At 42.5% G+C, this 15,216-nt stretch overlaps 1 protein-coding gene across 14 annotated transcripts in view; it reads left to right on the forward strand.

Annotated features, from left to right (window-relative positions):
- dmd (dystrophin) overlaps nucleotides 1–15,216 on the forward strand; it is a 243,449-nt gene that overhangs the window by 96,435 nt on the left and 131,798 nt on the right. For all 14 annotated transcript variants that reach the window (XM_072440238.1, XM_072440239.1, XM_072440244.1 and 11 more), the window contains 3 exons: nucleotides 12,159–12,237; nucleotides 13,314–13,426; nucleotides 14,787–14,915. In XM_072440238.1, coding sequence (XP_072296339.1) covers nucleotides 12,159–12,237; nucleotides 13,314–13,426; nucleotides 14,787–14,915 — 321 coding nt within the window. The remainder of the gene's footprint in view (nucleotides 1–12,158; nucleotides 12,238–13,313; nucleotides 13,427–14,786; nucleotides 14,916–15,216) is intronic.

Genomic DNA, 15,216 nt, shown 5'->3' on the forward strand with positions numbered 1-15,216 from the left:
AATTTGGTCCTAATCGGACTGGTTTTGATCAAATGGGAGCAATTTTTAGATCTGCAATATTCCAAAATAAGTTGTCCAACTTTGCGGCTGCGCCGCACACAGACCGTAAAAGGTATCTCAAAAAATTGGATAACTTTAGATGCCCCACTTGTCCAGAGGACGTACGCCGATTTTGAAGTCGGTGGGCAAAACGCCCTAGGAGGAGTTCGTCAAAGTTTGACGTGAACAAAATGGCTAACACAGCGTGTTTTCATTTTCAAAGGAAGATGGCGGCCATAGGGTAAGTCTGGGGGCGTGGCCACAATAATATTTTTTTTTTTGTCTTCAAGAGAGGAATGCTTGTCCCGAATTTCGTAGCTTTACGCCAAAGTTGACCTCGGGGCGTCTCCCATAGGCGCAATGTATTTTGACTTTTGTCGGTGGCGCTGTCGCGCCATTTTTTAACGAAAAAAAAAATGGCCCAGAAAAAATCAAATTTTTCGCCGATTCTGAATTTTGGGCAAAGTTTGGTGAGTTTTTGAGCATGTTCAGGGGGTCAAATTAGAGCTCAAAGCGCAGAAGAAGAACAATAAAAAAAATAAAAATTATAATATTTTTAGCAAAAACAATATAGCCGTTTCCACTATAACAACAAATGATACATCGTTTGAAAGCTCTAAGCCTTCCCGATGCCGCCATGGGGTGGAATCATCATTACGAGCGCTTACGCGCTCGTCACTCCCTATTCCGTCGGGATGCCCCGCCCACTCCCCATAGACTTCCATTGATTTGAGCAGATACAAGCATGGCCTATGCCTGCGGCATGGATTCTCGCGTACGGGACGATGCCAGGAGGGTTTTTGGAGGAATGCAGCGCTTCGCGCTGCTGTTGTCAACAATTAGTGAATGGGCTACGCCCATTCACTAATTGTTGACTATTTCTGTCATAGCAGGAGTAAGTATGCATGATCCATGTCTTCGGCATGGGCTAGTTCACTGTACTTGCCAGGGGCGACGGGGTACCAAACATGCGGGCTGCGCCCGCATGTTTGGTCAGACAGTTGCAACGCTGCCTTTGGCAGCGTTGCGGGAGCAATAGGCCCTCCGCCCTGCTGGGGCTCGGGCCTAATTAAAGCCGCAAGCGGCATCCAACGGCCCTCGCGGGCCGCAGGCCTTCCGACTCTGCTCTCTGCATTTTACAGAGATGGCGTTTACGCAATTGTCTAAGAACTAAGACAGCGACACATTGGACATGTACACTGCTGTGCTTAACCAGTGCAAATGAACACAAATGTCGGTCAAATGTGCAGCTCCAGCGCACAGAGACCGTGACACTTGGAATAAAAATATGGATAACTTTTGATGCTCCGCTTGTGTAGATTATTTTCCCAAAATATGAGCTTGATCGAGCTATTGCCCACAGAGGAGTTTGTTAAAGTGTGAAGCATAAATGTGAACATTTCAAGGATTTGGCGTTTTTCCCATTTGTGACATATATTTGCGGCTCAACCGCACAGAGACCCTAGTACTTAAAATCAAAATATGGATAACTTTTGATGCCCCGCTTGTGTAGATGATTCTCCCCAAATATGAACTTGATCGGGCTTTCACCCTAGGAGGAGTTTGTTAAAGTGTGAAGTGTAAAAATGTGGTCATTTTAGAGATTTAGCGGTTTCCCCATAGGGATAACATGGGATGTTTCTGTCATCGCTACGGCTACGCTTTACCAAATATGACTTTGGCTCCCATACTTTTAATTTGGGGATGGCAAATGAGAATTGTGTGCAAAATGTCATGTCATTTGGAAAAACTCTTGTTTATAGGCCACTCTGAAGGCCAAATAGTCCAAATTCTGCAAAAAGTTTGCGGCTCAGCTGCACAGAGACCGTAAATGTTATCCATAAAATTTGAATAACTTTAGATGCCCCACTTGTCTAGAGGATGTACACCGATTTTGAGATCGGTGGGCCAAACGCACTAGGAGGAGTTTGTTAAAGTGTGAAGCGTAAATGTGAACATTTCAAGGATTTGGCGTTTTTCCCATTTGTGACAGTATATTTGCAGCTCCACGGCACAGAGACCGTAGCACTTAGAATAAAAATATGGATAAGTTTTGATGCCCCGCTTGTGTAGATGATATTCTCAAAATATGAACTTGATCGGACAATCGCCCTAGGAGGAGTTCGTTAAAGTGTGAAGCGTAAAAATGTGGTGATTTGAGCAATTCTATGATTTTCCCATAAGGATAACATGGGATGTTTCTGTCATCGTTACGGTTACGCCGTACAAAATATGACTTTGGCTCTCATACTTTTATGATCAGGATGGCAAATTAGAATTTTGTTCAAAATATCATGTCATTTGGAAAAACTCTATTGTTTATAGGCCACTCTGAAGGCCAGGTCAGAATTCTGGGAAACGTTTGCGGCTCCGTCGCACAGAGACCGTAAAAGTTATCCTTAAAATTTGGATAACTTTAGATGCCCCACTTGTCTAGAGGACGTACACCGATTTTGAGGTCGGTGGGCAAAACGCACTAGGAGGAGTTTGTTAAAGTGTGAAACATAAAAATGTGGATATTTGAGAGATTTAGCGGTTTTCCCATAGGGATAACATGGGAGGTTTCTGTCATCGCTACGACTACGCCGTAAAAAATAAGGCATTTGTCTGATTGGCTTTTTTGATCGGGACGCCAAAATAGAATTTTGGGTAAAGTTTAGAACATTTTGGTAAAACTAATTTTTGACCCTCAATGTTAATTTAAAGGTCACTCTGTAGGGGGCGCTATCGCGGCCATTTCAATTTTGTCAGTCTAAACTGGTCCAAACTAGAAAGTTTAACAAATCATCAAATCAAATCAATTTATTTTTGTAAGGCCCAAAATCACAACAACTGTTGCCTCTGAGGGCCACAGGGAGAGATGAATCAACAATGTCTGTGGTGGCGATGAAGTCAGACAATGTCTGTGGTGGCGATGAAGTCAGACAATGTCTGTGGTGGCGAGGGACGATGTCCCAGGTTCCTCTGTCCTTAGACTCTCCTTCTCGGCCAGGAAAAACTACAAAAAAAACCTCTTTGGGAAAAAAGCGTAGAAACCTGGAGGAGTTCCAGTGAAGGAGAGATCCGACTCTCACAGACGGACAGACGGACACAAGGAGACTGGAGCTGGACCCACTCTTCAGGCAGAAGAGGGACCGTCTGAGTCGAGCTGGACCCACTCTTCAGGCAGATGAGGGACCGTCTGAGTCGAGCTGGACCCACTCTTCAGGCAGAAGAGGGACCGTCTGAGTCGAGCTGGACCCACTCTTCAGGCAGAAGAGGGACCGTCGGAGGCGAGCTGGACCCACTCTTCAGGCAGATGAGGGACCGTCGGAGGCGAGCTGGACCCACTCTTCAGGCAGATGAGGGACCGACTGAGGCGAACTGGAGCCACTCTTCAGGCAGATGAGGGACCGTCCACACAGGGCAGGGACCACTTCACCAGGAGAGGGGCATCTGGGTCCACAGGTCCTCAGGAGTGAGAGAAAGAAAAGAAGGCGGTGAACAGTTTGCAAGTGGAATCAAAAAATAAATATTGTTTGATAGCATAAGTAGTCAGAAGAAGAAGAGGATAGTGCTCAAGCTGTCATACTTCCCCCAGCACAGTTACTCCTAGGGCAGCGTAGTTGAAGCTGTGGGTTTATGTTTCTGTTCCTAACTACTCTGACCATAAGCGATTTCGAAGAGGAACGTTTTAAGCCTGGACTTAAATGAAGAGACTGTGTCAGCATATTTAACATGGGTCGGGAGCTGATTCCATAACACAGGAGCTTGGTAGCTAAACGCTCTACCTCCTACAGTACTTTTAGAGACTCTTGGCACCACCAGAAGGCCAGCATTCTGAGAGCGAAGAGCTCTGTTTGGATGATATGGTTCTATAGCATCTTTGAGGTAGGATGGGGCCATGTCATTTATGGCTTTGTAGGTCAAGAGTAGAATTTTGAATTTGATTCTAGACTCGACGGGGAGCCAGTGAAGAGACTTCAGCACTGGCGTAATGTGCTCTCTTCTTTTTGTTCCTGTTAGTAATCTTGCTGCTGCATTTTGAACCAGTTGAAAGCTTTTTATGGAGCTTTTAGGACACGCTGCAAGCAGGGAGTTACAGTAGTCTAATCTAGTCGTTACAAATGCATGGATAAGTTTTTCGGCATCACTTTTAGGCAGGATTCTTCTGATTTTGGCGATGTTGCGCAAATGGAAATAGGCTGTTTTACAAGCTTGATTTATATGAGCTTTAAATGAGAGCTCCTGGTCAAATAAGACTCCAAGGTTTCTTACAGTAGAACTGGAGGCTACACTGACATTGTCCAGTGTGACTATCTGCTCAGATAGAGCGTCTCGTAGATGCTTAGGGCCAAGCACAATGACCTCGGTTTTTTCAGGGTTAAGAAGCAGGTAGTTTAGTGTCATCCAGGTTTTTATCTCCTTCACACAAGTACTAAGTCTGTCTACTTGATCGCTCTGATCAGGTTTCATTGATAAATACAGCTGAGTGTCATCTGCATAGCAGTGGAAGTTAATGCCATGCTTTCTGATAATGTTGCCTAATGGTAGCATATAAAGAGTAAACAGAATTGGACCGAGTACCGAACCCTGTGGTACACCGTAAATTACTTTAGAGCTTGGTGAGGAGCTCTGGTTTACATTAACAAATTGGAACCTATCAGATAGATAGGATTTAAACCAGCTGAGGGCTGTTCCTCCAACACCTACATCACATTCTAACCTCTGCAGTAGAATGTTGTGGTCGATGGTGTCAAACGCTGCGCTGAGGTCCAACAGAACCAGGATTGAGACCAGTCCATCGTCAGCGGCTAATAACAAATCATTTGTGACTTTAACTAGTGCAGTTTCAGTGCTGTGGTGGGCTCTGAACCCTGACTGGAAAACTTCAAATAAGTTATTGTCCTGCAGGTGGCGACAAAGCTGTTTTACTACAACTTTTTCAAGGATTTTAGAGACGAAGGGAAGATTTGAAATAGGTCTGTAGTTTACCAATAGGTCGGGATCTAGATTAGGCTTTTTCAGAAGAGGTTTAATGACTGCATGTTTGAAGGACTGTGGAACATAGCCACTTTCGAGTGAAGTATTTATTATATTAAGAATAGGGTCTATAATTAGGGGAAGAATGTCTTTGAGGAGTCTGCTTGGAATGGGGTCTAGGACACAAGTTGAGCTTTTAGAGGACATAATGGCTGAAGTTATCTCTGCTTGATCAACAGCTGTGAACCTTTCTAAGTTTACAGGTGGATTTATATGGGACGTTAGATTTACAGCTTGGGCTAGTTCAGGGCTAATAGCGGGGGTAATTTCATCTAATTTATCTCTGATTGTTTTTATTTTATTATTAAAAAATAGGAGGAAATCATCAGAGCTAAGTGTAGCTGGGATTGAGGGCTCTACTGCACTGTGACAGTTTGTTAGCCTAGCTACAGTGCTGAAAAGGAATTTAGTGTTACTTTTGTTGACTTCTATTAGATTTGAATAATATCTGGTTTGGGCCTTACGCAGAGCCTGCTTATAGGACAGCAGGCAACTTTTCCATGCTTTTAGGGATTCTTCGGTGTGAGAGCGACGAAATAATCCCTCTAACTTTCTAACTTTTTGTTTATGTGAACGCAGTTCTTGGTTGTACCATGGGGAGGCGCGCTTTGGCCTAATGACCTTCTGTTTTAACGGCGCGACAACGTCAAGAGCAGACTTCAGAGAATTCATGGTCAAGTCGACAAATTGATCACTTAAACTGGGACTAAAGCTGTTCTCAGCAGGATCACATGACATGTCACTGAATATTGGCTCTATTATTTCTTTGAATTTTGAGATAGATTTTTCAGATATTGTCCTTTTCATTATAACTTTATTTTGTGGGACTGGATGATCTTTAAGAATAAACTGAAAGGTAATTAGGAAATGATCTGACAATATAGGGTTTTGAGGGAGGACAATGAGGTCACTAATCTCTGTTCCATACGTTAGGACAAGATCCAGAGTGTTCTTGTGAGTGTGAGTCGGTTTATTTACATTCTGAGTGAAACCAATGCTGTCTAACAAGGCGCTGAAGGCATTACTGAGAGCGTCATCACTCATGTTCACGTGGATATTAAAGTCTCCAACTATAACTATTTTATCCCAGGCTAACACTAAGTTTGATATAAAGTCAGAAAACTCTGTTAAAAACTCTGAATAGGGACCAGGAGGTCGGTAGATAACTATGAACAAAACTCCTTTTTGGTTTTTCATATTTGGACATGTGATTGACAGCATAAGGCTTTCAAATGAGTGAAATGCATTGTTAGTTTTAGGGCTCATGAGTAGGCTTGAGTGGGAGATCACTGCCACACCACCACCTCGGCCTGTGCTCCTGGCAGTCTGAAAGTTAACATGGCTGGGTGGGGTGGACTCATTTAGTCTGACGTAGTCGTCTTGTTGAAGCCACGTTTCAGTTAGAGCTAGAAGATCTATGTTATAGTCACTAATTAATTCATCAACTAAGAGCGATTTGGAGGAAATTGCTCTAATGTTTAGCAGTCCACATTTTACGTGTTTATTCATTTGTGTATTTGTGTCATTTGTGATTGTTATTTTCCTTAAGTTATTTGGTCTGACGCCTGAAATATTTTTTCTGAGATGTGACTTTTTGGCATTATTTGTACGAGGAACACGAGGGACACACACAGTCTCTATCTGTCTTGAATCTGAACACTTCACATGTAACAGAACGGGCGAGAGTTCAGCGACAGAGGAGCGTCTTGAACTGCTGCTCTGCACCTGGGGCTCATCCCTAGATGGTCACTTAACACGACTAAGACTATCGGTCAAATTCCGAACTAATAGGGATGTACCCTCCGAAGTCGGATGGATGCCATCCCTGCGTATGAGCCCGGGCTTTCCCCAAAACGCACTCCAGTTATCAATAAAGACAACGTTGTTTTGAGGGCACCATCTGGATAACCAGTTGTTGAATGCTGAGAGACGGCTGTACAATTCAGCATTGATCCGATTCGGCAGGGGACCAGAAAATATTACAGTGTCCGACATCGACTTCGCTAGGTCACACACCGCGGCTACTTGAACTTTGAGCACCTCTGATTGTCTCCGCCGGGCGTCGTTACCGCCTGCGTGAACCACGACTCGCCGGAAACGGGTCCTACTCCGCTTTAAGATCCTAAGGTTTCCTTCGATGTCACCCATTCTGGCCCCCGGGTAACACCTAACGCTAGCAGCTGGCAGCTTCACGTCTCTAACAATAGAACTCCCGATTACAAGAGTTTCTCTCGTGTGTTCAGCGGGCGTGTGATCGCTGAGTGGAGAAAACCTATTATAGACGTGAAGCTCACGGCGCTCTGAGGTTCGGCGTTTAGCGCCTTGTCCCCTCCGAACTGTCACAAAATGGTCCCTATTCTGTTCCTGGTCTAGTCCCGGCTGCACGGGAGACGCTGAGGGGCTGAGCTCGGCCTTACTGCTACTGCTAATGCTAATGCTACGCCCTGCAGCGCGGTCCGGTAGCCCTCGCGCTAAAACCGAACTATAACTGGACTTAAGCTCCTCTAAACAGCGGATCCGCGCTTCTAACTCCGTAACCCTGGCCTCCAAAACTACCACTACACTGCACTTCACGCACCTATCATCAGAGAAGGAGCCAGGGTTCTGACTCGACATATGACAGCTCAAACAGGTAAAGGTAGATCCAGCCATGACGCTAGCGGCTAGGCTACGCTAGTTCAGGCTGGAGCTAGAGAGTGAGGAGGGCTTTTTAATCCACGAAATACTGAAAAGCGAGCGGCTTGAGGCTCCGGATTGTTTGCGGAGAAATCAAACGTTCACTTTCGTGTATATGATGCGTAAATAGTGTGTATAATTCGTGGATTAATCGGTAAAAGGCTCTAAGAACGAACAGCTCTGAAAACGCGACACACTCACCGGAAATGACGTCACCGGAAACTGTACACTGATTCAAATTTGGTCCTAATCGGACTGGTTTTGATCAAATGGGAGCAATTTTTAGATCTGCAATATTCCAAAATAAGTTGTCCAACTTTGCGGCTGCGCCGCACACAGACCGTAAAAGGTATCTCAAAAAATTGGATAACTTTAGATGCCCCACTTGTCCAGAGGACGTCCGCCGATTTTGAAGTCGGTGGGCAAAACGCCCTAGGAGGAGTTCGTCAAAGTTTGACGTGAACAAAATGGCTAACACAGCGTGTTTTCATTTTCAAAGGAAGATGGCGGCCATAGGGTAAGTCTGGGGGCGTGGCCACAATAATATTTGTTTTTTGTCCTCACGAGAGGAATGCGTGTCCCGAATTTCGTAGCTTTACGCCAAAGTTGACCTCGGGGCGTCTCCCATAGGCGCAATGTATTTTGACTTTTGTCGGTGGCGCTGTCGCGCCATTTTTTAACGAAAAAAAAAATGGCCCAGAAAAAATAAAATTTTTCGCCGATTCTGAATTTTGGGCAAAGTTTGGTGAGTTTTTTAGCATGTTCAGGGGGTCAAATTAGAGATCAAAGCGCTGAAGAAGAACAATAAAAAAAATAAAAAATAATAATATTTTTAGCAAAAACAATATAGCCGTTTCCACTATAACAACAAATGATACATCGTTTGAAAGCTCTAAGCCTTCCCGATGCCGCCATGGGGTGGAATCATCATTACGAGCGCTTACGCGCTCGTCACTCCCTATTCCGTCGGGATGCCCCGCCCACTCCCCATAGACTTCCATTGATTTGAGCAGATACAAGCATGGCCCATGCCTGCGGCATGGATTCTCGCGTACGGGACGATGCCAGGAGGGTTTTTGGAGGAATGCAGCGCTTCGCGCTGCTGTTGTCAACAATTTGTGAATGGGCCATTTCTGTCATAGCAGGAGTAAGTATGCATGATCCATGCCTTCGGCATGGGCTAGTTCACTGTACTTGCCAGGGGCGACGGGGTACCAAACATGCGGGCTGCGCCCGCATGTTTGGTCAGACAGTTGCAACGCTGCCTTCTAGTACAGTGGCTTCTACTCTGACAATGTTCAAATCTAAGCTAAAAACAGTTTTGTTTAGCTGCGCATATGACTGAAAGGATTTTTTCTTTGCACTCTTCTCTTTTGTTTGTGATTTTATTAGTTTAGAAAATCAGTTGGATTGATAATTTTTTATTTAGTTAATTTTATTGTATTTCTGTAATTTCTTTGTGATTTGAATGCATTTTTCCTGCTGTGAAGCACTTTGAATTGCCTTGTGTATGAAATGTGCTCTACAAATAAACTTGCCTTGCCTTGCCTTGCCTTGCCTTCGGCAGCGTTGCGGGAGCAATAGGCCCTCCGCCCTGCTGGGGCTCGGGCCTAATAATAATAATAATATTTTTAGCAAAAACAATATAGCCGTTTCCACTATAACAACAAATTATACATCGTTTGAAAGCTCTAAGCCTTCCCCATGCCGCCATGGGGTGGAATCATCATTACGAGCGCATACGCGCTCGTCACTCCCCATTCCGTCGGGATGCCCCGCCCACTCCCCATAGACTTCCATTGATTTGAGCAGATACAAGCATGGCCCATGCCTGCGGCATGGATTCTCGCGTACAGGACAATGCCAGGAGGGTTTTTGGAGGAATGCAGTGCTTCGCGCTGCTGTTGTCAACAATTTGTGAATGGGCTACGCCCATTCACAAATTGTTGACTATTTCTGTCATAGCAGGAGTAAGTATGCATGATCCATGCCTTCGGCATGGGCTAGTTCACTGTACTTGCCAGGGGCGACGGGGTACCAAACATGCGGGGTGCGCCCGCATGTTTGGTCAGACAGTTGCAACGCTGCCTTCGGCAGCGTTGCGGGAGCAATAGGCCCTCCGCCCTGCTGGGGCTCGGGCCTAATAATATGTCTAAAAATAGTCTCTAGAGGAAGATTATTTGTGTGTAGTCACTCAAAAACCTGAAGTTAAAATCATCAAACTGCCATTATAATGAATAGTTCCGCAGTAAGGCGTGGGACTTATCTCCATGGAGACAAGCTGGTGATCTTACCAGGCAAGTTATGGAGAAATGAGCTCACTCTCTGTAAGAATAAATGTTTTAAAGATAGTTTTTCAAGCATTCAAATTATATACATTTTGATAAATTCAGATAGGTAAGTTTGATGTTACACTGTCAAACAAACCAGGCAAAACAGTTGGTCGACCAGAAAAGTTACATTGTGCACCTTTGTAATATGATGTAATATTATAATGGCCGTGGCTGCAGAGCCGCGGCGCGGTCAAATAACCTAGCAGTTTCAGGAGCCGCGGCACGGCCATAATTATGCCATGAGGCTATATTATAGCCTCATGGCTAACCCTAACCTTAACTTTAACCTTAACCTTAACCCTAACCCTAACCCTAACCTTAACCTTAACCTTAACCCTAATCCTAACCCTAACCCTAACCTTAACCTTAACCTTAACCCTAATCCTAACCCTAACCCTGACCCTGACCCTGACCCTAACCTTAACCTTAACCTTAACCCGGCGCGGTCAAATAGCGCAGCAGTTTCAGGAGCCGCGGCACAAAAAAACCATGCAGTTTCGGCTCTGTAGACACTCCCTATAATAATACTATATGTACTCTTATAAATTAGACAAACTATCAGTTTATTTTTCAACTGTTCAACAGTGTTAACCCTTGTGCTACCCTCAAAAATAGTGCACGGGTTAAAAACACAGTTTATTTTTTCTACTTTTTATGTTTTAAACAAAAGTGGTCATGTTTGGAGAGAGGGGGGGGAAGTATTCTACTACAGACGCCTGAGGGTCATCCAGACTCAAAGATAGCACAAGGGTTATAAGAAGACAAACCATACCAATCTGTATAATTGGTTTTGCCAAAAGTTGCGAAAAGTTCAACATTTTCACGCTCAATTTTTGTTTCCCAATGTGAATATTTGAAAAGGACATGACTACTTACATACACAGGGTACAAAGGGATCATTATACAAAATAACTATGGCCCCACAAAACTTCCCATGGTTATTTTTTAGATAATGAAAAAGCTATAATACACAAAACAGCTGGTCTTTTATCATATATTTATGATTTAAACAGTGAAATAGCGGAGTTGTCACACTCACATTAAACCGCAAAGAAAAGCCAGATGTGTCACTTAAGTGGAAACTCCCCTTCATATAAACAACAATAGCTCCGTCAGTGCAATTAAGAAGCCTGGAAAAAATGATTAATGGAAAAAGCTGGAAAAGATAAGAATAATACTGCAAGTTTGCATGTCTCCAAGTGCCACTTTTTCTACATTGTTATCAACCTCTCCGACTAGATTACAGAATACTGAATTACCTGCAATAAATGTCTTTTGCAACATATTCTGTTACATGGTCCAATCAGAATACTATACTATAATACTGTATTCTGTTTCATCATATTATATGTAAATACTCATCATAGAAGCAAAAAACACTCATGTTCCTTTCACATTTTTTCTTAGTAATTGTGTGCAGTTAGAAGCCTAAATGACATGAAGTACCACAATGTATTCCTTTCATTGTGTGAAAATAACTGTTTTCTAAATACTGCCATACAGTTAATACGCATTTTTGGTACACGTTTTTAGTTCTTTCCCAACACAGATCTGTACATAGCTAAATACAGTAACACACATTGTGGTCTGTATTACTAGTAGCAGTGATAGTAGTTGTAGTAATAGTAGTAGTTGCATTTGTTAAATTACACCTATGTTATATGGCTCAAAAACTACTGTGTAACATTCCAGGCAAATAAATAACATCTCCGTAGAGACAATGTAGTGGAACCTCCACCAGATAAGTTACATAATGCACCTTTAAATTGCTTTATAAGCAAAACAAAATGGCAAAAGTTCCGTGCGAGTGACCACACCTACTGAATATTAATGCTATGTATTGACATAAGGTTAACTCCAATCAATTTTGACTAACTGTATATGCCACACATTTGAGACCTTTTCAGATTTCAATGTTCATCCAAAAACGGGGTCCAACTCAGCTCTAAATGTCACCACACAATGAGATGGAACGTTAATAAAAACAATGTGAAATAATCCAACTCTTCATAGTTCAGGACATTGATTTTGTCCATTTTTGATTGAGCTTTGTTATAAATAAAAAATAATAATTGCCCGTGCTTGCAGGCTATCGAGAGGGAGCGACCTGAAAAGTACCGAAAGCTCCAGGAGGCTACACGTACAGCGCAGACCCTCGTGGAGCAGGGTAAACTAAGCCAACCATGCACACACACACACACACACACACACACACACACACACACGTCTGTCACCATGGCAACGCCTCCACCTGTCACACCCGCCTCCCGTTGCCATGACAACACCAACAGAGGATGGAGAGATGGACTGCCCTAACCCTCGTCTGTCCTTGTGCATTTGTATGGGTTTTTCTGAAGGCGTGCCGCAAAAATATATCATTTCAATTTGTATTCAGTGTTTTCAAGCTTCTGAGCTTTAACCTTCAGTTCAGAACAAATGCCAGGAATTTGCAAAGAAAAGAGGGTGAAAGGTGGAAGCGTTTATTAACTTTTCTATGTTGAAACATTTCTGGGGGGATTCTAACTATTCTAACCAACTTTATTTTAAGATCAAGAAGCAAAATTTTATGTTGGCTTTTAGTTTTATTGTTCCTGTGTGTGAAAAATGTAGGTTGTAGCCAAGTTAGCTTAAATCAAAGCTAGTCTATTTACATTCCATACAAATTTTCATATTGCACTTATATAATCAACATTTTTGGGCAAGAGTAGCACATCCTACAATAAAATAATAAAAACCTTGAGCGAGTGTGTTACCGGCAGTTCTCCTTTAATCCACGTAAGCCAGGTCATACAACTCCCCTGCCAAAACCTTGAGACTTTGAACATAATGGAGCCCAATGGAGGCACCACTCAGGCCTTAAAGGCAATTAGCCCGTGGTTTGTATGTGCTTGTATGTGTGTGCCTGTATCCCAGAAGAAACACATTGACTCCCCTTTGAAAGCACCAGAGGTTTATATCGTACACAGGCACTTTAAAATGGTAATTTAGATAGGAAATATTACTATGAGTGAAAACAATTGCATTTCAATTTGAGTTTATTGCACCTTAGGTTTTAATCATGAAGCTAGAATGTTCACAGGAGTTAAAGCCAAGCTATATAAATTAAATATCATACTGTGGAACATTCCAGGAAAAAAATAAGAATCAACATGGAGAAAGCAGTACAACATTGTAAATCACACATCTCATTTCACGTTTACCGGTAACTTGATTTAAAGACACATCTTTCTTTGTGTCTCCCAGAGGGGACCCGAGCTGAGGACATCGCCCAGGCAGCGGAGCAGTTGAACCAGCGCTGGGCCGGGTTCTGTGTCCTGTTGGCCGAGAGACTGGCATGGCTGGCCTATCAAACCAAGGTTCATTGCAATACTTTACACTACTAGTTATTATGGTGGGGACTCATCTCAACAGCAAGAGAAGGAACATAGGGAAGTAATTAGATGTTTGTGCCATAAAAATATGCATTTATGGCTATGCATTGCATTCATAGAGATGAAAAATTAGGTCTGTTGCCATAGCAATAAACAATTCAAAACAAAGGCCATGTCTTTTGAATAGACATTTATAGACATTCCTAGATGCAAAATTCTCTGTGGGCCTAGCATCAGCCATGTGCCAGTGTCTGAGCAACAGGCAGAGACAGGCCCTATCCCAATACTTGCACTACGCACTACACACTTGACTGAAGTGTGCATTTTCTGAAAGGGCACGCCGTTTGTAACGGCACAATGGCACAGGGGAGGTAAAAATGAGAATTGGGACAATCCGCGCTTCAGAGCGCTGTAAAATATGTAAAGGAAAACAGCAGCGTAAAACCACAGCTCAGTTTAGTTTGGATAATTTGCAGAATTGGCCACAAACAAACAAGAACAGGCTTGACGTTTTTAGACTCAATCACTTGGCTGATGCTAACCAGCTAACCAGATCAAACATCCTTCACAAATGACTGGCGAAGCAACTCTCCATGTTAAAGTATATACAACTTTTATTTCAAGATATTAATGTAATTTATCTGCCCTCCTCACCATTAACATGTAAAAGAGTGGTCACTAAATGCTTAACAGAAGTGCACATGGTCAGAAATCTCAATTTAAAGTCAGTTAGCCTTTAGCGCAGATGCCAGTTTATCTAAAATAAAATACCATAAGGTTATCTAAAAATACCGTAAGGTTTACACATTCAACTCTGTAGCTCTGTACTAACTATACTATGAATTTCAACTTCTACAGAGAAGAACTTTTAGAAAAGATTATCGTGCCAGTAGATCATAGTGATTCTAGCCAATAAATATAAAATCGTCCCTGTCATGACTTTAGTTCTGGATAAGGGTCGTTCAAGAACAATATTTTTCAAACCCTCCTTCACTGTAAATCACAACGTTTATTACACAGACGCTTCAAGGTTCTCTGTCATTGTGCTCAAGGTACAAAAAAATAGTCCTTATTTAACCATATTAGTTTTTATATTGAAAAAAATATAGGAAATATGTTACTCTACCTGTATTAGGTTTTGCACACAGTGCAAAGTAATGAAAATTATTTATTGAATGACAATATTTTTTTTCTGCCTCTATATTTTTATACTGCACTTGAGCATTAAGTTTTTGTCATTCAGTAATATTTTAATTTATTCTTGGATCCGAACCTTATTTTTTATTTACTCATATTTTTATTTTTTTTTTGCTTCACATTTGCACTGAATTCTACATAATTGCAGGTCCTGTCCTTCTACAACCTGTACGCACAATGTGACCAAGCTGTGGACAATAGCGAAAACTGGCTCAAAGTCCAGCAAACTCCTGCGTCCGAACCAGAACCTCTCAAAGTCCAGCTAGACAGATGCAGGGTAAGTGGACTGGACCTACCATTTTGTTTTGTACGAATTGCCCGTGTTTTTGTGTGACTTCTTGACGCTTATTCCTGTGGCTTCTCTTTTCACGCTTCTGTTTGTTGCAGCTGTTTTGTGTAAGTAATCTGGTTTATTCTCACCCAACTTATATTGACTAGTATTATTGTATTAGTGTATTAGTATTAGTGTTTTTTATGGAAGAGGTAAAGAGTAAATAGTCTGTATTTTTTAAAATATCTCTACTGCCTGTATGTTTGCTATGTCTACCACTACAACTAAACTAAACTGTTTGTATTTT

The sequence above is a fragment of the Eucyclogobius newberryi genome, unplaced genomic scaffold (assembly GCF_026437365.1).
Source record: "Eucyclogobius newberryi isolate DKJ021-1_F unplaced genomic scaffold, fEucNew1.0.hap1 SCAF_117, whole genome shotgun sequence".
In the NCBI taxonomy this organism is placed as follows: Eukaryota; Metazoa; Chordata; class Actinopteri; order Gobiiformes; family Gobiidae; genus Eucyclogobius; species Eucyclogobius newberryi.